Raw genomic sequence first — 26,899 nt, 5'->3', positions numbered from 1 at the left:
CTCAGCGTAATGTTTGGTCACTATGGAAGAGTGCTTGCTGAAGAACGTCATTGTTCTATCGCTTGCTGAGCCTTTAAATCATTGTGTGGTAGCCAAGACACATGTGGCCTTGAAACTGGATAAAATTCTGAACTATGTAGTAATATATGAAATAGAGCTGTCATTACCATGTGACCCTGCTCAATAGGCACATCAAGGGTGGTTTTTGCAATTCCATACAACAGAACATTTGCACAGTTCTTATTTATTTCTGTTAGAGAAAGGATGCTGTAGACTAAAACACTGGTACTTTAGATGACTGATGATTTCTGATGACTTAGACCATGTTTCCAAATCAGAGAAATATTTGACATGGATCTATTCAAGTCTTTTGGTGAAGATTCATGCTTTTTATTCATATTACAATACATACTGAAGAAAAATCACCTGCCTTTTTTTTCTTCTAATACTGTGCATCTGTAGTATGAAGTGATTCACTGTTAATGTAGATACTCGATAAAGCAGTCTATGATCAACACCCACTGCATTGACTTGCACACTGAGAATCAGTTTTGAAGCAGCTAGACAGACTTGGCTGCAGGAGCTCGTTCAGTCTTGACTGGATTAACAGAGCACAGGGCTGACTGGCGGAAACCTGATCCATTACTCTGGGGTTGATTAGAAAGGCTGCCAGGGCACAGCAGAGTGCAGAGCTCCTTTGAGCGCAGCGTCGGTGACTAATAACACACGGCGGTGCTGATTTGCTGACACACATACACACACAGAGTAGAGATAGACCTGATGCAGAGCGGCTCATTGTAGCGTCACTGACGGAGAGAGGGAGGAAAATAGAGGGGTATCATGCTGCTGCTGCATGGCTTCCAATGCGGGGTGTGTCCCTCTGTCAGCAGCTTGACTGTCCCTCCGCTGTCCTTCTTCACCTCCTCCTCCTCTTCCTCTCGCTCCTTGGTGTCCTGTTGCCAGGAGTGAGCCCTGAGGAGCAGCGATGACGCTAGGCTAGGGTTTTGGAAACAAACCCCCACCGGAGGACTGGCCGTCTGTAAGGAACCGCAGCGTTCATGGTGAGTGAGCATTCGCACCGTGGACACGGAGGACAAGTGGGTGAGCTCGGTGACCCACTGTGTCTCCTTGTCTAGCAGAAGCAGAGGGCATTTGTAGTCGGAGTGTGAAAGAGAGGCAGCAGAGGAAGAGGATGGCTCAGGTTTCACATAATAGCTTCTTTCAGCTTGTTGTAGGTCTGTGCTTCATGGAGATGATAGGCAGGATGTTTTCCGGCTCTACAAAGATGAGAATGTATAGATTTTCTCGATGTGCTGACAGTATTTGTGTCCACCCAGGAGATGACCCATCTTCACAGCATCAACCACAGCTAAAGCCTACAGCTCGGTTCAACAAAAGCACGTGCAGCAGTATGGCAGCTCTGTCTCTATTCGATCTTTTTCAAGCGTGTCAAGGGATTTCCTCCTGCTGTTTCCACCGATGCAGTTAAAGTGACACACAGCTCATTTGACAGCTGAATTACTAGCTCTGTTTATTTCCACTTTCCAGTAAAACATGTTGTGGATTGTTTCTGTGTTGGCTGCTAATACTCTACCATCCGGTTCCATCTGTTTGTCTGGAGGTTGTAGGCTACATTGTTGTCATTCTGCTTTACCAAATCTGCCAAATCAGTTCAGACTTATTAACAGGAATTGTGCTCCCTCTCAGCCCCGAGTTGTCGCCTGCTGTTTGCCAAAAATGAATATAGTGTAAATGAAGACCTTGCACTAGATTTCACTAGAGAACCTACTTAAATATGTACATGTTGGTATTATAGAGAATTCATGTGGAAAATGTCTAGAGTAATGCATCTAATTGTTACACCATAACATTTTTGCCACCATTACCTTACAGTCTCTATTTAATAATCTTACAAAATGCATACAAAAATGAGAGGAATGCAGCTAGAATCGACACACAATAATATTAAAAAGGTTTCTAAGGTCTTGTTGACTCTCTGATTTGTAGTGCTTGACAGTAAAGTTTGATTGCTTCCTTGAACTGGTAAATACATTCCTATGAATTCACTGTCCCGTAGTCAAGCCTGTGCATCACGATGACACTACTGTGGAATCATCAAGGTTGTAAAGTAATTTTTTTGACAAAGCTCCTCACAGTAGCAGCAGGACATATTTTACAGCTTGTCTGCAGTCTCACACCATGACTAGAAAACTTATTTTGTGTTCACAGTGTATCCTAAATGCTCATTATTCATGTAGTTACCATGAACTGAATGCACCCACATTCTATCTGTTGTAAACCACATCGCAGCCACAAGACTTATGAATACTTAGTTCTGTGTGTGAAGGCTTGGAAGGTTATCTGGGACTAACGTGAGTGGTTTGCAGAGTGGGATCAGTTTAGTAATGAGTGTAAGTGACCACCCCACTGTGGCCTTTCAGTGTATGGAAAAAGCCAGTGTTTTAATGAGGATGCACAGGCAGCAATCCTGGTTTTCCACTAATTAAATCAGCATTCATAACCCCTCTTCAGCATTACTAATACTAGAAAGTACAAAGTATTAGCCACACTGACAGGTTAATCTGATATGAAGAGAATTAAGTCATAAATATGAAACAATATGATCACGCATTTAGTAAATTCACTACTCCCGCTATTGTCAGTCTTGAATGATGATCCACTTTGTTTTTACAGCGCAACTAGTGGTACCAGAAAAAAAAACCTGCCATCATCTTCACACTGCGTTTATCTTTAGCTTTAAGCCATAAAAGCCATTAGTGTAACAGTCAGCCAGTGGACCAGTCAGTCAGTGGAGCCAGCCACCCAGAGAGCTCTTACATCATTACTAGGAAATGAGACAACTTTACTGAAAGCCAGCGTGACAAAGCAGGTTGCCGTGGAGGCAGGTTATCATGGGATATGGTTACTGTTTTAGCAGCTTAAGCGCTACTGCCCCAGCACAGCAACACTTTGAACTTGGAGTGTGGATATTTGGAAAAGAGAGACATATTTTAACACTTTCCTTTTACTCAAACTCAGACTAACGAAATATAGTTACCCAGGTCTTGGTTTTGTAGTATAGAAGATAAAATACAGGCTAAAGTATACAAAAGGTAATTAGGGTAGAATAAAAACTAAAATAATAAAATAACCTCTTAATATGTACAAACTAGGATAGAGCAGGTTGTTGAGGGCACACATGTTTATTAGTCTTCGTTTGCTCCCCTGGTTCTGCGCTGTAGCTTTTGCAACTTTGTTAATCAGTTTGGAAGTGTCTTCCATTTGTGATGCTCTTAATGAATCACTGGAAGTGCTGCAGATTTTCTTCTAACACAGCCATATGTTCATGCAGCGTGCTCAACCCACATTTCCCTTTCCTCTCAATGAAGCAGCCAAAATGTAGTTATCTTTCCTCTTTGTCCACTTTTACATCTTCCATCTATGAAATTCAATTCACCGGCCTTCCAGTTTAAAAAAGGAAACAAAAACAGATTATATTGATTGCAAGATACGTTTATGAACAAAGGTCCGGATGGGATGATGAAAATATGACGTACTATAAGATTCTTTGTGACGAGGGCTTGAGATAAAACAACTGTCTTTGCTACATATTGCAAATATGTAGCCTCAGGTGTGAATGGAAGGTGTGTGTAAATGACATGATTTTTCTTATTCATACTACATTTTCAGTCTTTTGAGCTACCTTTATCACACACATTTATATTGAGACCATGACAGAAATGAAATTTATTGGACACAGCAGCTGACTGGTACAACCGCAGTGTGACGTTATCTAATGGCAGAAACGTGTCTATAGATAGAGATTTGTTAATAATACTGCTTCTACTGCCGGATCTCACAAGGTGAAGTGATTTAAACTGCATGTTAAACTGTAAAACTGGTAAGCTCATTTATATTGAAGGTGCAACTTGGACGCACAGTTTAGAAATAATTACTGCCTTGTGAAGCCATCAAAAGACAAAAGACACATGAAATGTTTACAAATTTTATGAAGCAGTAAGCTGTATATAACGGCAACAAATTTTCTGAGTAACTACTAACATAAACTAGCATCTGAAATTAAAAACAATATGTATCATACATAAAGCGGGATATTATAATCATACTAATCCATTATTTTTAAATTCTCATGTTTTGAAGTTTAGAGACTTGGTTTATTATAGAACAATGCAAATCATGTTTAAAGCAAAAAACAAAACAGTACCAGATGGTGTGCAAAAGCTTTTTATAGTGTCTGAAAGGAAATATGAGTTGAGAGATGGATGCAAATTTATGTTATAAAAAGCTAAAAAAGAAGTTAAAGAAGTATTTCTTTTAAAGGGGTTCAGCTGTGGAATAGTGTTAATTTAAAACTTAAGCAATGTACTTCTTTTGTTATGTTCAAAAAAGCCTTATATGCATCTATATTTGAGAGTTATGGCTTTGTATGTTATGTTTTTTTTTTTTTTTTGTCTTTTGACTTGACACCATGTATTGTGTAGCTTAAGCTGTAAAGTAGGTGGGCTTTGCTTCTGCCTGAGCCTTTTTTCAGTCAAACTGTGTATTTCTCTCTTGTTGTGTTGTTTTGAAATGCATATATGACTGAAAGTAACTAACTATAGAAACAGTTAATGTTCCAATAACCTCGATGGGCTGTTCATATTGAATTTCTACCCAAAATCACCATTGGCTTAATGAATATTTCCATAAATACAGATGGTTCCATTTGAATACTGTCCTTTATTTTGCGTATTGTTTTGTTACACCAAAGTTCCATTTTGAAAGTTTTAGTTAGTCGTTATTTCATTTTGTGTGTTTTCCCATGAGCTACATTTCTCTTTGTATGGAAGTTCCAACTAAAAAGAACATAATTCAGTGTAAAGGTGAAGTATGGATACTGTACATTTCGTACTTTATAACATGATTATAGTTATAAGAACCTTTATAGAAGATATTGGACATAATACCCAAATCTCAGTCAGCACTGATGGTTTTCTTCTTGTATGTCCAGTTTTACATGTTTCTAGCTCTGAAATTCAATTCTCTGTGCTCCTGGTGTGAAAAAGTTTCCACCTCTCATTAAAACTCACACACCTCCCCTCCTCTTGTATTTCACCTTGTTGGTAGCACCTGCATTGCCGCTGGACAGACGCCAGACCCCCCACCCCCATCCCTCCTCTTTCCCTCTGCAGTGTTCAACCATTCCCAGCATGCAAAGCTCAGGCTAACCTTTTGTATCGACCTGCAGCTGCTCCCTTGGGTACACACAGCCTTTAATAAACCCAGGAGCAGTACATGCATGTTATCATCCATTTAAGCAGACACCCCCCCCCTCCTCACCTCTGCACAGAATAGGCTTAAGAAGGTACGGACACAACAAGCCAGGTGCACCTCTGTTTGGGTTTACCTCTAAATTCAGTGTGAAATCCAGTGTTTCATTAAACTGGATGTGACCTACATAACATGGATCGTGAGCGCCTTCCACTTTGATGCAGTTGTAGAGGAATGGAGATGACGGGTCAGCCAAAAAGCCCCTTTTTATTAGCCTCTAAATCCAGCCCTCTGCTCAGTGTGATGCCGCTTTGAACCGAACATGCAGCGACGCGTTAATCCTGCACAGAATGCAGTCGGACGAAGAGGCAGCAAGGGAACGATAAGAGGATGCAGAGCAGAGGAGAGTGAGAATATTGACAGTAAAGGACGAAGGGGAGAGGACACACATGAGATTTGTGACTCAGAAATTGGCTCCATTTCTAGCGGCGGAGGAATAGTTATTTAATTAGCGCTCTAACTTCCAGCCTCGCTCTTCTTTAATGCTCTCATTCTCTCACAGATTTCCCCTCTTCCTCTACCAACTCATTCACTCTGATCTTATGTCTTTACTCCTGATGCCTGTTAGGATTCATTAAACATAACCTTTTCTCCGTTTCTGGAGTGTTGTTTTTTTTTCAGCAAACTTGTAAAATTCTATCAGCTATGTCTCGGAGTGGTTCCTTTTTACATTCTTTGCCCGTCATTCGTCCCATTCTTGCTTTTTATCGTTTTGTTGCTGGAGCGGAGATAAAAAACCATTCAGTTTTTTTCTCAGTGAACTATTATTTGAACATCTATATGACTCCTCTGTTGAATCTCAATGAAATGAAGCTAAAGTCAGTAAATGTTGAATTCAGCTTGATTGTAGTTACAATAACAAGTCTGTGAAACTACTTTGCTATCAAAATGCTTGATCAGTTTTACAATGTCATTAAGCTACAGCATTTCTGACCCCTACGTTCCAGTAGCTTTACTATTCTGTCCAAACATGGTCATGTGTGGGTCCAAAACGCCAACATGGCAACAGTTAAAACCCATCTCCTGGCTTTGAAATGGCAGGCAAAACCAATGGGAGACCAAGGGGCGTCTGTCATATATGATCTGTGAGAGGGATCATTCTCTTTCCCATATACCCGTATCTATATTCTATTTTTAATCTAGTGTTTTAATTTATTTTTTTTATGACATTTTTATCCTTCTGCTTTTAGCATATAATGAAAAGTTATGGCTGTGATCATGAATTCATAGCTGCTTTCTTTCCACGTGTCTCTTCATCACACTTTTTGTACTGCTACGTGCCTCCCTTCACCTCCAAATTCAATCTCACGCAGTTAGATTTATTTTACCCCCAGGGCCCATGAAGAACAGGCTGTGATACAACCGACAGTAGCACAAAGACAGATTAATAAAGCCGAGTAGATCTTCCTGGCTGCACTGTGGCCTGTGCTGATCAATGTGAACGGCTCTGTCGCTGCAGCACAGCGTTAAGCTGATTGTTCGCAGCCCTCATCCTGCATTATTAACCAGCTCAATGTGCGCTGGAGGCCATTTTGGACACCATAGGGGTGTGAGTGCTCATATTGCACTTGCCCCGTTTACAGTGTCTCTCCAATTAACCATATAGATAATGTGGGTGTTCTCCCACAGGTTGTCCTGGAACTATTTGTGCTTCATCAGACCTTTAATGCTTAATGCTGGATTTAAAGGGGTCATAGTTTGCTAAACCCAGTTTTATTAGTCTTTGGTACATTCATTTATGTATTTGGACCATAATAGTTCAAAAAGTTTGAATTTGAACCCTCCAGGTGCTGCAAAGCTATCTTTATATTCATGTTGGCAAAAATCCAGTGGATTTCTACAACCTGTTTTAATTCCTGCTTAATTTGTTACATTTTATAACTTGTTATAAAATGTCATTTGCACATAAAAGGTCAAGACTTCCGACAAGCATTTCTCCAAATACGCCATAATTGTTTAGCAGCAGCAGCAGTTGTAGTCCATACTGAAAATATGTCCAAACTTCGAGCCGATTACGTAAAATGTTCAGTTGTTGGCTGAACGGGACAGAGCAGCACAGCCAACAACCTGGAGAGGGTGGGGCGTGAAGTGGCTCATGTGTATTTAAAGGGCTAGCCCTTAAAACGACCTTTCTGGTGTCATTAATGAAGAATTCAGACCCAAGCATAGCATTTACAGTTTATGTAGACCGCAGGGAAATGTTTTAAAATGCATAATTCCATTTAAAAAAAAAAAAAAAGCAGAAATATCACCCCTTTAAGCTCAGCACTACTACTACTACTACTACTACTACTACCACACACACACACACACACACTGTTTAAGTCATCTGATTGGCGGCCTTGTGTTAAACTTCTCTGTGGCCTTGGCAGTCACATGCCCTCTCTGTGGGGCTGCATCACACCACAGTCACTCATTAGACACCGAATGACAAATACTCCGAGGCCATAGAAGTGTTGTCACAAGGCTGTTCAGACATTTCACACTCTTACTGTGTGACTTTATGTATACGTACAAATTTCTCTGTTTATTGTATTCTTTACATAACTCTATTTCAGCTCTGGAAACATTAGTGTTCTTTTCTACGCTGTTTCTACACAAGAGTCACCCTTAACCATCTCATTGCAGTTTTCTCTGACTGTTGAACCACACCTGTGTCCTGTTTGCTGTCAGTACATATGACAAAGAATATAGAACAGCTAGCCTATTACACTAATTTTCCTCCACTTTACTGCGCTCTGGATGCTTCACTGCTGCCAGCAACGTGAAGCTAAATTTAGCCCAAATGAACCTGACCTCAAAAGCCTGTTGGTTTTTCCCTTAGTGTCTATATGTAATGCAGGGCTTCCGTTTGCCAGTAATTAACATTTTTCCCTCGTAAAGTGCATTAAGACGTCAATAAATTAAGAGCTTTCCAGACAAATTTACATTTGAATCACAAAATTGAGGTGTTGATCTTTCCTACACTTCCTTACTCTACCTGTCTTTAAACAATGATCACCTAATCATTATACCAGCACCAAGTGTTCAGCATCTCTCATGTTCAGTGGCGGCTACTTCTAAACAAAATAAACAGGGGGGGCACAGCTGCGTCATTAGTGTGTAGTGCATATTTATTTTGTCAGGTCACGTCACAGTTATTTTAAGATCTTTATCAGTACAGCACAGCAGCTTGAAATGATCTTAGAAAGGCTGGTTAACATGTAGTCTTTATAAGCTGCAATTAAATGACTGTTTTACTTGTTTCGTGTCTGATACAAAAGCACAAAAATGATAGAACAGCTTCATAATGAATTCAGTGGAACTAAAACATCACTCCCCCTTGCATAGTTTCTTTTCTTTTAATCTGTTGTAACAAACATAACAGTTCTGAGGATTTCATTGCCAAAAGTAAAGAAAAAGGACAAGGAAAAATCAATGTTCAGGAATGAAAATACTCAGTCTTTGTGGAAAATGTTTGAAAGGGTCAAAAGAAAACTAAGTGAGAAGCATTTTTATGATGCAGCAGTGCATTATTATGCTACATTTGGGTTTGTAATTGTTTGTGACTCACTTGACCTGTGAGTTTTAACTTTTTCCAGTAAGATAAATTCTTTCTGGACACTGGCCAGCAAAAAAAAAATCTATCCAGGCTTTTTTTTTTTTTTATTGATTTTTAAGATGGCTTAGATGCTCTTTAACCTCTAATATTTTGTACAAGACTTAAGTGGATAGTTGTGAAGTCTGGAGATCCTTCCACTAGAAATGCCTTTCAATAAAAAATATATATAATTCAGCATCATTTGGACAATTTTAGGTGTCACATGTACAAAAACTTGGGAAAGCACTCCTAAAATTAAAAAAACTTTCCATTTTAATTTTTAAATTGCTTGTTTGCTCCTATTAACCCCTGTACTAGAAGCTAAAACCTCACTGTCAGATACTGTGATGTAGTAGTAGTTTGTATTCTTGTGGTTCTTTTCTGATCCTTTCCTGTTTTTTTGTCATCAGGAATATGAAACAAAAAGTGGCAGAGCTGGACCAGGCAACCCAACGTCTCCCAGGCAGAGTGTGAGGAAAAACCTGGACTTTGAGCCCCTCTCCACCACTGCACTTATACTGGAGGACAGACCGGCGTATGTAAACACATACACACACACACAGTTATTTTACTATCCCACATTTTTCACTCCGATAAAGCGGCGTCTGTTGCCTTTCCAGCTACTCCTCATTCCTTCCTTATCAGTCCTCCATCCTCCATTACATTTCATTCAGTATTGTTCCAGCTCTCACTGTGTCCCTGCACGATTGTCGGTAAAAGAGAAGAGCTGCTGAAAGTTTAATGGCCCTGCTTCAGCCTGGCTCCATTACCCTGCTTTTTCAGCATTTTACATTGTGTTAACAAACAGATGGACCAACATATGCTCGGCTTGGTGTATGATTAAACGCTGCTCTGCCACATCAACGATGCTAGTGTTGTGGAAAATTGTGAATGAAAATGAAAGTACCACTTTGTAGATAGTGTGAGTTCAGCTCTTACACAGACCTTTGTGTGCTTACTGTCACCCTCTGCTGGTTAAAAAGATCCTTAAAGTGCAGGCTCGATGTCGTGCAATTGAATAGTGCTTTCAAACTTTTTTGAGGGGTCTTATTTCTTAATGAGGACGAGAGTGAATTTGACCATTTTTACTGCAATTTTATCAAATTGTGAACCTCATAAAATAGCATTTTGAATACATGAACCACCCAAGTATTTGATAAATCACAACTCATTTTTTCGTGCATGTTACTCAAATCATATAGATCTAAAATACTTTATGGGACCAAATAATGCATTAAGGCAGCGTTAATGGGCATCATATTTTTTTTGTCTCTCATCAGTAAAACAATATCCACTTAAAAAGAAACAAATAAATGTTATTAGGTGGATTTAGCAGGCTGTCAGTTCTTTCCTGTATTAGTATTTACCCAAACAAAATCTCCAATGTGAGTCCCGACTTTGGGAATGGATGAACCCATATACTTTATTATAAATTCTGTCTTTACATCGTAACTATTAGAATAAATTCTTTTTGCCATTACCAGTTACTGCACATTTAGCATTAGTTAGACAAAAACCAATTCAGAAATTTCATTGTTTGCCCTTGTTGTTGTTTCCTCACAACCGCTGAAATTCAAAACTATCTTTGTATTAGAATAAAATGGAAACAAATATCAACAAACACACATTTTGTAAGATGAATTTACATGTTTCATAATCATGTTAAGCATTTAATGTGAATTAACAACTATGAAATATTTGTTGGCATCACCCACCACTATTTGAGGGGAAAGAATCACCCTTGTTACTGATTATAAATGAGTCAGATTGACACATCAATCTGATTATTCTGCATGATATTCTGTGGAGAGGGCAGCACAGTATCAACATGAATCCCTTCGCTTACGATAACGGTTATTTTCATTATAGAAACATGTTTTTCTGTCACTCTGTGACATAATGTAACAACAGTCATCACATTTGAAAAACAAATTTTTGCCACCTTTCCTTGTTCCTTTACCTTTGCCGCATTTAACTTGATAAAATGATTAATCGAGTTCATACTGGACTAGCTGATTAGTTGTTGCAGCTCTCCTTTGGTAAGAAATCATTCATCTCTCACCCAGTATAGAGTTCCAGTTCTGTGAATAGTTCCCTATCTATAACTATAAAGCCTGCTCACCATGAATAATGGAGTGAACGCATGGAGAGCACATATTCGCTTGGTTGTGTGTATATTTAAGTGCTTCTATGTGTGTTACAGTAATTTACCTGCCAAGCCAGCTGAGGAGGCACAGAAGCACAGACAGCAGTATGAAGAAATGGTGGCCCAGGCCAAGAAAAGAGGTGAGTTCATTTCATAGAATAATCAACACTTTGGGAATTCCATTTGTATGTAGGTCTGAACCCTACGCTTGATCTGTTTTAAACTCACATTCCTCTTTTCTGTGAACCTTTGCTTTGAATTGAACCTGTTTCCGTGCAGAGCTGAAGGATGCTCAGAAGAAGAAGAAGCAGCTGGAGGATCGATGCAAACTGGAGGACAGCATTGGCTCAGCCGCTCAGACCTGGAACCAGGAGATTTTGCCGAACTGGAGTACAATGTGAGAGCAAACACTTATCTCTCTGAGCTTAAATCTGTTTCCATTGTTACGATATAAACTGCCCAGCCCCCCAAAAAAGTCGCACATGCAATATTTGACTGCACCACCTTTGGTTTTGATTACAGGAGACATTCACTGTGACATCTTTTTTGCCACATAATGCTTATGTAGTGTCACAATAAGGTTCAGAATATTTTTTCCATCCATAGTTGCATTAATTTTTGATTTTTGATGATGGAGAAAGAGACCGCTCCATCAAGTTGTCTTTACATCCCAACTTAGTGTCTGGACTTTAGGCTAATCCATCTGAGAAAATGATGTCTCCTTCTCCCTGAACCATTCTGTCACAAACCTGATGACCCTGATGAACCCTGGCATTGTCCAGTCTGTTTGATGTTAAAGACATGAAAGGCTACTTACTCTATCAGTTAGAGTAAAAATAAGATAAGATAAGATAAGATAAGATAAGATATGCCTTCATTAGTCCCACAAGGGGAAATTCCAGCTAGAGTTAAATAACTTGTTAGAGCTGAAATATTATTAACCACTGCAGTACTTACTAATGGAAGGATCTGAACTATTCACTTAGTTAAATCCAGTGAATGCTTTTTTTTGGCAGTGCACAAAATTATCCCAATATTGGAATAATATCAGTGAAGAATGTGGAAAAATATTGGTATATGAATTACCAAGGACATGTTCTGTGCTATATTTGGGTCATTTAACAGGAAAAAACCTACTAAGTAAGGATAAATATTTGATTAAAATCCCCTTGGTAGTGACTAAAAAAGCCATCACATTAAAATGGTGTAAAGAGGACCCCCTACCCTAAATAACTGGAGAGACATTGTGGAAGAAATTCACAATCATAAGACCACAGCAAGCAACATGTGAAGATTGATGGAAAAAGTGGACAATATACAGGACGACAACTGACAGTATGTTCTAAATGTTTGTCTTGTAAAATCTCAAAACTGAAACAACAAAATGGAAGTAAAAAAAAAAATCCAGTGAATGTCTCCTGTAATCAAAAGAAAAGGTTGTGCAGGGCAGTGTAGTTTAATATGTGAAAACTATACAATCGTGTCACTGAGTTTAATGAAGGTAACAGAACATCCCTGTCTAACTCCCATCTAAACCGACCAACTCACTTGTGCCATACTAGCATATGAGTTAAACACTATTAAAGTAACCACGTGTGACAGTGTATTTACTGCTCTCTTGATCATATATTTTTTGTCTTTATTGCATCTTGCACTTTGCAGATGTCAGTTTCCCCACTGTGGAACTAATGAAGGATTATCTTATCTTGCAAGGAACTGTAGTCATTTATATTCTTTACTTTTAATAATATAACCCCTCTGACTGATCAACACCATATTTCCTGAACAGCTGTTGCTGACGATCGCTCCAGATTCACAACACAAACAAATCATCCGCAGTCACGATGAGTCATTAGTAGAAAACCAACACAACCCGTCTGACAAGCCCGCCATATGTTCACTCCAGCGTACTGGTTTGAAGCAGAATGACTGTCAGGGCTACAAATATAGGTCCTGGTCATACAGAACATACTCATTAATCTGAAAATGATGTCCCTCCTGCAGGTGTTGAGCATAAATTGTTTGCTCTTTGTTTAAAACATGATCTAAATGTATCAAACACCACCAGAAGTGTGGCTTCTGTCAGTCCTGAAAAAATCTGAAATACATTTGTTCCTTAAAATGTATTAAGTATAAAGAGGAAAATGGTAGTGTGTGCTTCAAAGGGACAAAAAACACAAAATATAAATGTTAATAAATTATTCAGTTGCTCATCAATGAAAGGAGCAGAATGGATGAAAAACCTAAATACAAAAAAATAACTGATGCAAACAAGTTATGAGAAAGTAATGAAAATATATTAAAATAAATTCTACATGATTTGTGATGCCCTGATAAAGGCTGTATAGCCATTTATATATAATAAAGGACTTCTGTTCTTGTATCAGAGGTCCTCAGACTTGTTTCAGGTTTCTGGCTGCTGTTTTTTAACAATGATGATAAATTTGGTTTTTCCAGCCTTTTTCTTCAACTCTTAAAAATTCCTTGCAATTGGTGCTTGTTTGACACTTGTTGAAAATGTAAATTTGACTGCATTGTGTTAACAGGAATATGTAACACTGCCATAGATACTGACGAATGTCATCAGCTCATATTACTTTATATTGTTATGTTATTATATTTACTAATAGATTGATTAAAGATAAACTTAGATGGGTGATTTGGTGAAGGAAAGCAGTAATAATTATTTACTATTTTTAATGTATTAACTTTTTTAAAAGATATTTTTTCAGCTGATCAACTCTTAAAGTCAGTTGTATTATGTGTGTCATATGTTGTGTTTTATGTGTATATATGTATTGGTTTTAGGGTATCATTGTGGAGGTGCACTCAAATTTCGTTGTGTAGAAATACAATGACAAAGTCTGTTGAATCTTGAAATAAAATGAAACGTGTGACAGTGAAAAGAGATTATTCATAAGTGGTTCCAGACTGACCCACTTATAGTAGGTAATGGGCTTAAAACTATTTAAAGATTCATTAGATGGAACCATGAACTTTTCTTGCAAGGCTGAGAATGATGTACTGTATGTTGCAAGACGTATGAAATGGATCATGCATTTTTTTAATATATTGGAAGTATCTAAAAATATGATAGTTATTTTTGAATTGAAAGTCTGTTGTAAGAGCGATGACATCATAAAAGATGTTTTGATGTATGAAATCTCAAATGTGCTTAACTTCTTTCTTTTTCTTGACTCCAGGTGTACGTCTCGGCGGGTTAGAGACCTGTGGTGGCAGGGCATCCCCCCCAGCGTCAGAGGCAAAGTGTGGAGTCTGGCTGTCGGCAACGACCTCAACATCACCCACGGTACTGAGTTTAACATTTAGGCTTCATATTTATGGGGGAAAAGTGTTTATCTTTCATACTTTTATCAGTTTATCAGAATAGTGACATGTTGAACTTTTAGGAAAAATAAATATTGGTCAAGCACAGGGTCTTAAGAAAAGGTAACGATTAAGAGTTATACAATAGACAGCACAGAATGAAGGAAAGATGCAGTTCGAAAATGGTAGAGCTCAGTTTATTTATATGTGTTTGAATGATGGACAGTTTAATGACTGAACCTTAAACCGATAAACAGAACTCAGATAACAGCGTCAGATATGTTTTAAGTTTTGCTGGACAAACATTTGGATAAAATAGTTTTAAGAGGGTGAGATAATGGTGAAGAAGTTCGAATGACTGTTGAATTATTAGTTTGCAGCTGAAATCAGTAGGAGAAGCCTTTGTTTTTATTTTGGAGGTGATAAAATACATACCAAAAGGGTGAAATAAGAAATCTGTAACTGTAAAAAGTTAAACCTGAACATGAATGCATTTCATAAATGTGCGCTCGTGTGTTTTCACCTGTGTGTGTGCGTGTGTGTGTGTGTGTGAATGGTAATTCTAAATAATGTCCTATATGGCCCCTCATACAGATGAGTGTAGCAATTTGTCTCAGTGTTTGTAATAGAATCACTGGCAGTGAAATAGATAGAAGAGGAAGCACGAGTGTTCCCATTAAGAAGGAGCACGGTCCAGTGAGTCCACGGCATAAGAGGAAAGGAGCAGCATCTCAATGAGAGCGAACGCACACACACACACACGTACACGTACACGCGCACACACACACAGTAAATGCATTCTCTTGCAAAAAGAGGTCCAACTTTGAACCGACACTAACAAAAACCCTTTCTGTGTGTGTGCGTATGTATTTGTGTATGTGTGTGTGTTTGTGTGTAAAAGCTCCACAGCACCCTCAGGCCTACTTACAGATAAGCACTGCTCACTGACTGCTGAGCTAGCCCACAGTGCTTTGCACTTCTCAGCCTTTTAAATAGAACACAGTGCTATGTATTATCTCAACACATGCGCGCGTGCACACACACACACACACACACACACACAAAGCTGTCTTTTCATATATAGCTGCTAAATGACTCTATATAAGTACAGCAGTTTTGTTAGTGCCATGATCAGTAATGCAACTCTTTTCCCAGCTCTATGGCTCAGTTAGTGCTATAATAAAAGTCCCACTGAATGAAATATCATCGTCCAAGCTTGTTGAACATGGCCTGTAGTTGCACTTTCCTGCAGTTAATATTAATCTGCCGGTGCAGAGTACGAGGTCAATCGCCAGTGCAGAGATCCATGTCATGTGTTGCCAACCTCATTATTTACAACCAGCGTCTCATCACTAGAGGGCAGCCACGGTCAAAACACAAGCAGCAACAGAATGAATGAGCTCTGAAATGGAGAATGAGCTGATTCCTAGAATCTCCTGGGTCTTCTCATTTGTCACCTGTTCATAATCTCTGCTCCTTTGCCTTTTTACTTTCTACTCTTCTCCCATATTGACTGTATTTTGGGGCATTTATTTGTTTGTCTCTTCAGAGCTTTATAGCATCTGCCTGGCCCGGGCAAAAGAGAAGTGGAAAACCACACCAGCACCTTCCTCAGAGACTGAAACTGAAGGTAGAGACATGATGGAAACCTCTGTGCTTCATACCTTCTAACCATTTGTGGAAACAGTGTGCATTGTCTATTTCAATTTTCTACAACTTTGGTGCTCACTTGCTCCACAAGACTTAAGAAACTTTTTTTTTTAAAATCAGTTTTCATCCCTTTCCTTTCTAGTGAAAAACAAGCATTTCCAGATGTTTTGGTGTTGAGTATGCAGTTTGAGTGCCTAAAAAAGTATTATATAAATCCAAATTATTATCATTATTATTATTATTAGTAGTAGTAGTAGTAGTAGTAGTAGTAGTAGCAGTAGTAGTTGTAGTGGTCGTGAGTTCCCTTATGTCCTGACAGAACTGCTTCCTAAAGTTGCTTTAGAAATAGATCAGATCACAAAGTTGAAAACAGGCATATTTTTTACAGTTTATGATAAATTGACATTTACATGGTTCTCACATGACAGTCATGCTACAGTCATTTTGATACTATAGCATATGATAATATAAACGAACATACTCAGCAGTTTATAATGGAGTATTTTAAGTCAAGGGTCTGGATACTTCGTCTACTGCTGATCTGACTTAAACCCTATTTACACTGGAATAGTACTACCTATGAACATTTGGTAATTTGTTATAATTGTGGAGGTCATCTGTGATCTTAATTCCACAGGGATTTTTCATGTTTATAATTTATGAAGTAAAAATTCACTCATAAATGACTTGTTCGATTCATCAAACACAAACACAGGTCTTGTGATAATATTAGTCCCATATAAATGAGCATCTCTGTGATTTGGTCAGATCTGTAACATGTATTATTTCCTCTGTGTGTATTTCATGATCGAGGACTATGAAGGCTGCACTGATGATAGATTCAAGTTTTAATGTGTTTTGGATGTAAATTCAGGAGGTTCATGTCATGGAATAACACGGATTTTCACTAAAACACCAACTTTAGGCCCTGTCCACACAAAGATGGTTTCAGTCATATCCACAAAAGCTTTGTATCGGATAGGCCTTTCATCCACACGAAACCAGCGTTTTCAGTCATTGAAACGGCAACTTTTTGAAACCAGGTCCCAGAGTGGATAGATTTGTACAATGCTGGTTTTGCGTCTTTGTCTGTACAACCAAACCGCAACTTTTCTAAAACGATAATGTCATACCTCTCCAACCTTTCCCCCCAGAAGCAAGACACGACTTCACAACAGCAACAACAGCGGACTACAGAGTAGTGCTCATGCTACAACAGCTATTGAGCTTATTTGAAATATTGAATCAACATCTTCGGCTACTCTTTCATTACAATGAGTGACAAACGACCATAGCCAACAATATTCACTGCATGCTCTTGGATCTACCCCGGAGAGGGGCCACCAGGAGGAAATATTGGATCAGACCCGGTAGAACCAAGCAAGCTTTATGCACATGCTCCACGTCTTCTTCTCTGTTTTTTGTGAGAGCATTACAACACCACATACAGGCCTATCATTTGTACTACATTGTTTTCAGTGGTTTCATGTTGACAGAGATATTTCCTGAAACGACTCTTGTGTTTACAGAGCACTTTTTGAAAACGACAAAGAAAAAGATCGGATAGGAAAAAAAATGCAGTTTTGTGTGGACATGGCCTTAGATTCTTCAGAAAACTGATCTCTCAAACGATGATAAACTACAGCTACAATAATTAACTCAACAGTTATTATAATAATTTGTTGACAGTGAGCTTGGGGAAGTAATGTCAGTAAACCCAGATGTCAGTCAAAAACAGACTTCATTTATCCTGTGTGAATGTACTGCTTGAAACACACATTCGGAGTTCATTTCCAAATCTTCACAGATCCACAGGTCATACTAATCCAGTGTGAATAGAGCTTTAGAATATTTCCCTTCAAGGTTCAGATATGGTTAAAAGCATCATTCAGTATCCTTTGAATATATGTCCACAGAGTCCCATTGTTTTGCAGTTTTCCAATGTGATCTCACATGTTGCAGATGCTGGTTCATCAGACCGGGAGTCGAGCCTAGAGCTGATCAAGCTGGACATTTCCAGAACCTTCCCACAGCTGTGTATCTTCCAGCAGGTCAGTGAGAGAAGATGAACCACTACCACCAAAACTGTACAGACTTGGGTCAGAGCCAATAATCAATCAAACAATGTGTCGAACAACATCTAAGAGCTGAATTTCTGCATAAAAAATATATTTTCCACCTGTTTATTCTATTGTCTTCATTATTTCTTTGTTCATCATCAGGGCGGGCCCTATCATGATGTGTTGCACAGCATCCTGGGAGCGTATACTTGTTACCGGCCTGATGTTGGCTATGTAAGTCACTCACACACACACACACACACACACACACACACACACACACACACACACACACAGCAGTAGAAAATGTTTTAACACTAAGCCTCATGTTCATTTATAAATCATACAGATGCGTTATAAAGAAATTTGACTGAGACAAGAAATCAACTCCAGTATTGTACAGTAGTAACAAGTAGGTTGTGTGTTAAATGTTAAGACTAACAGCACACACAATGACGTCCCACATAACACCTCCGTATTCTATTTTAGTTATTTCTAATTACCAAAGTGTGAATGCGGTCGGTGTGACTAACAGCACCAGGTGTTAGGTGTATGTCAAGTCAGGAAAATATAAAGCCACCGCCATACACCTACCATACCCCTGAATATTCTGTCTGTATCTTTATATTCATAAGGCGTTCCCAGCTGTTGTTTCTGTGTATTTATTAGACTGTGTATATTTTAGTTTGTAGCATCAAATACCAGGCAAGTGTTTATGTGTGGAATGGACACAGTAGTTTTCATTTGACTGTACAGTTGCAGAAAAAAGGATTAGACCATCAAAAGTCATCAGGAACGATGGTTATGCAATGAAGTACTAACTCCTGTGTGTGTCATGTGACTAAAACAGACAGAAAAGAAAACATGGAACACCTTAAAGCATTGTTTTTGTCAATACAATGCCATAGCTATAGATGTAAGAACTTTTGTAATTTTGGTTATTATCAAGAAAACATGGAAGATTGCTAGGTATCAGCTCTTAAATTGAAATCTTATGAGCTATTTTTGTTTTTATCATTATATTTGTCCAAACAAATGTACCTTTAGTTGTACCAGGCATTAAAATGAACAAGAAATTGAAGAAAACAAGGGTGGTCTAATAATTTCTTCTGTGACTGTAGAGGCTGTTCTGTGTGTAAACATGGTTTTTACTGCAGACATCGGGGTTGTGATATCTGAACAGTCTGTAAATATCTAAAATGCACTGCCTGATTAATTATTCAAGGCATTTCTGTACCAAGTAGGGGTGATTTCCCAGAAAGAAAGCTCAAAATCTATGCTTTGCCCCCTTCGTAGAGCTACAAATTGCATTTATTCGTGGTCATAGGAACATTTTTAAGTCATAACATTTTTTCCCTCTATATTCGTTATATAAGTGGATTTAAAATGTGCTCTTTGAACCAGTGTGTGTTACTGTGCCTTAGACGCAGTGTGATCTCCACAACCACACATAGATGCTGTGGTTTGCCTCTGTTCTTCACTGCAGCCCCACGCTCTCTAAACTTGACTAGAAATGACTGTGACTTCCTGCATTGACCCCAACTCATCATCTCCTACACAATTTAAGCATTCTGTGTGTGCACGCTTTTTTTTTTTTTAATGTGGTTTCTTTGTATCTCTTTATCAGCGTTTCCATGAGACGGCAGGTTGCATGAAGCATGTCAGAGTGAACAAAAACAGTCCCAACTACAGCCAAACTAGCCATGTCTGACTTTTTGAAATTCCACTCTGTTGTAAATATGTATATTGTCTGTATAGTTTTTATTACTATTATTACCTTTTATTTTGTATTTGTTTTTTGCACTATTGCTTTTTGATACACTTTATTCTGTTGCTGCCTTGATTGTTGAATTTCCCTATTGTGGGATCAATGAAGTCTAATCGAATCAAATTTTGATCCTTAGAGCACATTAAACACCGAAGCTTGTGTTTAATAAAGTTGTGACCTTTGTTTTGTGCTTTTGTTTTCAGGTGCAGGGAATGTCGTTCATAGCAGCAGTGCTGATCCTGAACTTGGACACAGCTGATGCCTTTATTGCTTTTGCCAACTTGCTCAACAAACCCTGCCAGATGGCCTTCTTCAGAGTGGACCACAGCCTTGTCAGTTCACACACACACACACACACACACACACACACACACACACACTCACAAATATTAGTCGTGTTTGCATGACACTGCATTGTGCAAAATGCTGCAACTGGGTAGCTAGCTACTCCTGCTCTGAATCACCAAAACTACATAAAAAATAAGTGAATCCAGATTTAAAATCAAACAGATCTGTTGCAAAATGTAAAAAAATATATATACATCTATATATGTATTTGCTCAATATTCTTTTGAATGTTTCATGTCTTATGCTATTAGTCTTCTCATAGTGGTTCAACAGAGTCAATAATTTATCCTTGTTTGGGAGAATCAATGTGGCCAAATGATGAAACATGAAACATTCAGAAGCGTCTTAAAAATCAACTGGGTTGTGTTTGTCTCTTAACTTGATTATTTCTGCTCAATCCACCTCAAAAAGACATTGATTTTATAAATTAATCAGATTTATCAGATGGATTTAGATATTTTCATGCAGCTGAGTGGCTTTAAAAACATATGCAACATCATCTAAACAGTTAAATTTAGTTTATAGTAAATCACTGTTTTAACTCAAGCCTCTAAAATCTTTGACAGTTTATATTTCCCGCAGCCCGACACATGGTTCATTCGCAGTCGTCTATCTCTATAAATGACTCATTGCTCTCCAGACACTGGTTTTTGTGCAACTCTTTAAGACCACCTTCTCCTCTCTCTGCAGATGTTGACTTACTTTGCAGCGTTTGAAGTGTTCTTTGAAGAAAATCTACCAAAGCTTTTTGCACATTTCAAGAAAAACAACTTGACCCCAGATATTTATTTAATTGACTGGTGAGTTTAAAGCTTCTTTTCTTTTAATTTATTCCAACATTGTGTTTTTGTTCTTTTCAGAGTCTTCTCACATTTTGCTGTTTATATATATATTAATGCAACCCAATTTTTAAGGTCTCACAGTCACCTCATTGATCCACTCTCCGTTATGTCACATCACAGCCGGAAAAGTAACTGTAGTATAAAATGTCAGATCACATCATCATAATTTTTTCCACTCGTGCACAGAGAACTCGTAGTTTTTCTGTCCTGGTGAAGACTTGACACTTCTCGTTATTTCACAACATGACACAGTGAGCTCATGGTGGTTTCACATCAGGTGTTTTTTCTGAGAAAACAGGACAGGGTGTTTATGTGGGTGGGGGTCTTTGTGTGGTAAATTATTTTTATGTGCACTCTCACTTATATCAGACGTAGAGTAAACAGAGCACATGGAGTAATAAGTCAGCTGTATTTGACGGCTTTGTTTTGTAATTTCTTATGTTGTGAGGAGACTTTAGAACATAAACAGACTCAAGCAGGATACACACATAAAGATAATCGGACTGTTTTTGTCCTGATTTTCCCCCTTCCCAACCAAGGACAGTAAACGTTAGATTATTATATGTCTTATAAGAATATCCTGTGGTCTGAGGTGTGTTAAAACTAAATTTATCCTGACAATTGGTTCCCAAATGGGTCGGGGCCGACAATCCTAAATATTAAACTTGTTCAGTATTTACGACCAAAATCTTTGTGTGTGTGGGGAAAGCTGATGACTCCCGAGTCATGACTCAGTGAACTGTGACGTGAAATGGAATGTAGCCAATCAAGAAGCGAGCTGAACGAGGAACAAGGAAACAGGCGTAAATAAAAACAAACATGGCCGACCTGAAACGTAAAGCTCAGTGGACCTCAGAAATGGGGGACCAGCTTGTGGAACTGTGGGAAGCTTGAGAATGTCTATTTAATGTCTCAAGTCGTACCACAACCGAAACAACATGGTGCTTGTTGTGTTTTCCGGTTGTTGCTATGTTTCTTCTTCTTCATTTTATGTTTGATCACTTCAGATTTCTGTCTCAGAGGACTAGATTCTAGATCAGTGGTGGGACAAAATTATTATGTATGTGGTGGGCTGTGTTGAGTTTATCGGAGCACACCACACACAGTACGATCAAAACTGTTCAGTGCCTGATTTTTTATCTTCATAAACAGATAAAAAATCTCTTCAGATTTAGAAAATCCTTATGTGTGTTCCCCAGTTTAGTCATCATTACATCTGACAAAACAGGAAAACTAACCTTATACCTTCATCAGCCACTTTAGTCGGTAGGGTACACATGAATAGTACCATGTTTGACTCCCTTTGGTCTTAATTCTTCATGTCATATAGCCTGTTTACATGACCATAAAAGTCTGATAACTGGGAGTAATCAGATAATCATAATAATCAGATCCAACACATTTACATGCACTTAAAAAGGTTTTCGCAGGGTTTTAAAAAGTCTTAAATTTACACATCTGCATTTAATACCTTAAAAAGTCTTTAAAAGGCATTGACTTTAATATGGTAGGTCTTATGGTAGCTCTTGAATTTCCCTTGGGATTAAGAAAGTACCTGTCTGTCCGTATGTCCATCCATCCATATTTTTGAGACCAAAGATGATTAAAATGACTAAAGGAGACTTTTTTTATTTCTACTTTATAGTTCCTACTACATGAGCTCATTCAACGGAACCAATTAAACAGTAGCTACGTGACTTAACCTTAAAAACAACATGATTTATATGTTCTTATTTCTACCTGGCCTTTGTTCATCTGTTTTAACTTCTCATCTCCATCCTCTCACCCCTTCAGGATCTTCACCCTGTACAGTAAGTCTCTGCCGCTGGACCTGGCGTGTCGGGTTTGGGACGTGTTCTGCAGAGACGGCGAGGAGTTTCTGTTCCGCACAGCGCTGGGGCTGCTCCGCCTCTACCAGGACGTGCTCACGTGCATGGACTTCATCCACATGGCACAGTTCCTCACCCGCCTGCCCGACCTCATCCCGGCTGAGCAGCTCTTCCAGCACATTGCCGCCGTCCACATGACCAGTCGAAACAGGAAGTGGGGACAGGTACAGTCTGCTTCATATTACAGCTAATACCCACAGTCCAACGAAATACAAGTGACTTTGGTTAAGAACACATTTCTTTATTAGTCTGTTTTACATAATTTTAAATGTTATCTCGTCTTTTAGAACACTTTTGTCTTGTTGCAACTGTCTAGTTACTTTTCTTACCTCCTCTATTTAACAGATAGATAAATGTTTGTTAAGTCTTTCAGATTGCCATAAAACAGGCCCGCCAAAGGGTCTAATTCGGCCCGTGGGATGAATTTATAAAAACCAAAAATTACACTTAAGATATTAAATGTCAAAGGTGTCAAACTTACTTTAGTTTAGGGGCCACATACGAACCAATTTGATCTCTAGTGAAATAATAACCTATAAATAATGACAACTCCAAATTGCATCCTGGAAAACCTGGAAAATGATTGACCAAATTTTCTAGTCATGGAAAATGAAAAAAAATGTCCTGGAAAATTATTTATCCTCCCCCTGCCTTGTGACCTTGTGTGCCTAAACTGAGATGAAACAAAGGAAATAGTTTTTCAGTGATTTATTGAAAATATACAAATATTTTTAGAGGTAGAGCAGAAGAAAAAGTATGAGAGAAGAGAAAGTTGAGTTGGGAATTGCCCAGTTGAACATTGTAACTCCAGTTTGTCAGGCTAATGAAGTGCTAGGCTGTAACCTGTGGGTGTGTTTGCATTATTCTACGATACATTTGTCATAATTATTTTTCATAGATAAATTATAGCCATAGACTGCACATCAAATGTCTGAGTAATAAACATAGAAACGATCTGGGTAAATGCAAGTTACAACTGTAGAAACATCTGTTGTTCTTCATCCATGTGTTATAGGTGTGTGTGTGTCAAAGTTCTAATAGTTTTGGATTTTTCATTCTAGTTTAATTTTATTTAGTTTTGACTTTTTTTCTCTAATTCAGTTAATTTTAATTAGTTTTTAGAGCAGGTTGGCTAGTTTTTATTAGTTTTCATTTTTTTCTAAATGCTTAGTTTTAGTTTAGTTTTAGTTTTGTCGTATCTTTTCTCTTCTTCTCTGTTGTATTCAAACAAATCCCAGACAGGACTCTGCTGCTTTCTCCCAACTTTAGTCTCCATGTTTCCAGATAGAGTGGGGACCACTGGAAACCACACGTGACGGACTGTCAAGTGTCGTATTGTGCCACTAGCTAAAATTGCTAGAGCAAAATAAATCGATTTCGTATCAATCAGATGTTGACAAAGACAAAAACGAAGGGAATTTTATCCATAAATTTTATCTGTTTTAGTTAGTTTTGTAAGCACACAATACAGTTTCAGTTTATGTTTTTTTTCTTTTAATTATAGTTTTTATTTATTTCAGTTAACAAAAATGTTTTTTCAATTCTAGTTTTCGTCATTTCGTTGCTTTTCGTTAACAATAATAACCTTGGTGTGTGTGTCCTCAGGTCCTGCAGGCCTTACAGAAAGACCAGGAGCGAGGCAGCCCGGTGCTGAAGCGCTGAGCTGAGATCCCAGGAGGCACCGAGACCCTCACACACTAACTGACTCCACCAGCACCCCCCCTCCAGCCTCCAGGAACTCTGACCAGGCCTCATGGACCTGAAGGAGACCTTGGTCCACATACGGGACACACCCGTTCTTGGGGGGTTTTTGGTTCGAGTCCAGAAGATCCAGCTGCTGTGATAAACCTCCACTGTCTGAGACTGTTCTGACCAGAGCCAGGACCAGAACCAGAACCAGGAGGTGGTCTGCAGGTGAAGGGGCCGGGTTGTGAAGAGGAATACGAGGCCTTATTTAACTCCTCCTGCCACCCCCCCACCCCCCCTCTGTTCGGAGACCCAGTAGAGGACTGGACCCTGTAGCTGAAGAATGTATCCCACACTCCCACAGACCTGGACCCTGGACCTCCCAGGCCCGTTCAGGTCTGCACAGGCCGCGCTATGTAGTGGTTTGGCACATTTAACCTTAGATTTGGCTTTTCTGACAAAACAAGAAGGACTTTTTCTAAAATCTAGCTCGCCTGGCCAGTTTCTAAAAGTATCTAAATATCCAGTGAAGCCCCGCATTAGTGCACCTTTTATCACAACAGTCTTTTTTACATGACTGAGGTTCAGCTACAATGAAAATGAAGCAACAGAAGCAGAAGAAAACTCCATTTTTTTTCTCTCCCCCTTTAACCCCCCACCCCCACCCCCCCTCTTTAACTGTCTGTCTGTCTGTCTGTCTCCTGATCCCATGAAGCTAGTTCATCTAAAGAACCTCGAGAGCTTTTATGGTTATTGAAGAGAAATGCAAATAACATGAAGACCTGCTTTGTGTCTGTGGAAGCACCAGGATGTTACCGTTAAAGACGTGTGGATGAGCTGTGTGTAAAACTAGTCTCACTGTGGATTTACGGCACGTCCATGGAAGTGGACTGTGTGCTGCTTCGGGCTGGGTATCATTAATACTGTTGACACCAGTACTGATACTAACAGATTGGCTTTGATACTTTCTATGAAAAAAGGTGAACGACACACACATCCAAAATTAGAGGTGTGCAGGATCCCAAAAAGTAGAACGTGAAAAAATAAAGGAAGGTCTGCACAACCAGGTCTACACTTCAGTAAAAGTGTCGACCTGCTGTAGTGAAGTTTTATTTTTCAACTCATCTGCGTTCTTACTAAGCAGTTTCAAAGCATAAATATTAAACTATATACAACTTCCTAAATTTCCACAGAAAGGATAGAAAACAACCCAGTTTACCACACATCTGTTCATGTCGTATTAATAAATGAATGAATAAAAGCGGTGTGTATGTGCTGCGTGCACTGACACTGATGAAATTTACTTCTTAGGTGTGAAATTTGGTGTCCAAACAAGAAGATATTCAAAAGTAAGGCTGCACGATTCTGCCAAACAGTCATATTGTGTTTATTCTGAAAGACACTGTGGTTGGAATTTATTTGCTCTGTTCAGAATTATGTACACCTGTTTTTACTTTTTTAACCCATAAAGACCCAGCGCTACTTTTATGTCAGTTCCCAAATATTTTTCTCTATATCTAACCTTTCCTAAGTGATTTATCACCATTTATTTATAATATTATCATCTGTATTTTGTATAGATCAGGTATTGTCCAATATTGAATTCGCTGATCTTGTAGATGTTCATACAGGTCAGATTAAAGTTGAAGGTAATTATATCAAAAACAGAGAAAACTGCAGAAAAAGTGACTTATTCAGTCAAATATATCATTAATTGAACATAAACCTAGCATTTCCATCCACTGTCATTTATCAAAGTCCATGGGTTTTACTGGTTAATCAATATTGTAGAAGATGACGGTGTTTCTACGGTAACTACAGAGCCTCTGAACGTCCAAATGGGTCATATGTGATGACCGTGAAAAGATGACAAACTGTATTTTACAGCATTTATTTACTTGTATTGATAGGATCAGTGGATTAACAGGTATTCAACAGTTTAGATTAGTAGTGGTGGATGTTCGGGTCTTTATGGGTTAAACTTAGAAATACAAAGTTAATCTTGTACCTAAAGTATGAAACCATATAAAAAAAAAAGATGAATTTAGGATGTGTTGACCTTTGACCCTTAAACTGCAGCCTTTTGCAGTTCTACCGTATATTTGCACAGGCTGATGGCGTTGAGCTTCTTCATGCGTCTCAAATATCTATTCGGTCGGTTCTGTTAAAGTATCGTACTTCGGTACCCGGCCCTGACGCTGCGTTTGTGTCGTTTTTAGACAAACACGATCACATGTCGACTTCCCCGCCCTGAATCTGTGAGGTTCCATTG

At 38.6% G+C, this 26,899-nt stretch overlaps 1 protein-coding gene across 1 annotated transcript in view; it reads left to right on the top strand.

Annotated features, from left to right (window-relative positions):
* tbc1d14 (TBC1 domain family, member 14) overlaps positions 1–26,056 on the top strand; it is a 46,798-nt gene extending 20,742 nt beyond the window's left edge. The window contains exons 5-16 of the mRNA XM_030162432.1: positions 9,322–9,446; positions 11,115–11,197; positions 11,337–11,454; positions 14,261–14,367; positions 15,934–16,014; positions 17,997–18,085; positions 18,257–18,328; positions 20,066–20,194; positions 20,901–21,010; positions 22,847–23,105; positions 24,547–25,607; positions 25,695–26,056. Coding sequence (XP_030018292.1) covers positions 9,322–9,446; positions 11,115–11,197; positions 11,337–11,454; positions 14,261–14,367; positions 15,934–16,014; positions 17,997–18,085; positions 18,257–18,328; positions 20,066–20,194; positions 20,901–21,010; positions 22,847–23,105; positions 24,547–24,603 — 1,230 coding nt within the window. The 3' untranslated portion in view covers positions 24,604–25,607; positions 25,695–26,056. The remainder of the gene's footprint in view (positions 1–9,321; positions 9,447–11,114; positions 11,198–11,336; positions 11,455–14,260; positions 14,368–15,933; positions 16,015–17,996; positions 18,086–18,256; positions 18,329–20,065; positions 20,195–20,900; positions 21,011–22,846; positions 23,106–24,546; positions 25,608–25,694) is intronic.
* Positions 26,057–26,899: the final 843 nt, after the last annotated feature.

This window comes from Sphaeramia orbicularis, chromosome 18 (genome assembly GCF_902148855.1).
Source record: "Sphaeramia orbicularis chromosome 18, fSphaOr1.1, whole genome shotgun sequence".
Classification (NCBI taxonomy): domain Eukaryota; kingdom Metazoa; phylum Chordata; class Actinopteri; order Kurtiformes; family Apogonidae; genus Sphaeramia; species Sphaeramia orbicularis.
This window is presented reverse-complemented; position numbering and strand designations above follow the sequence as displayed.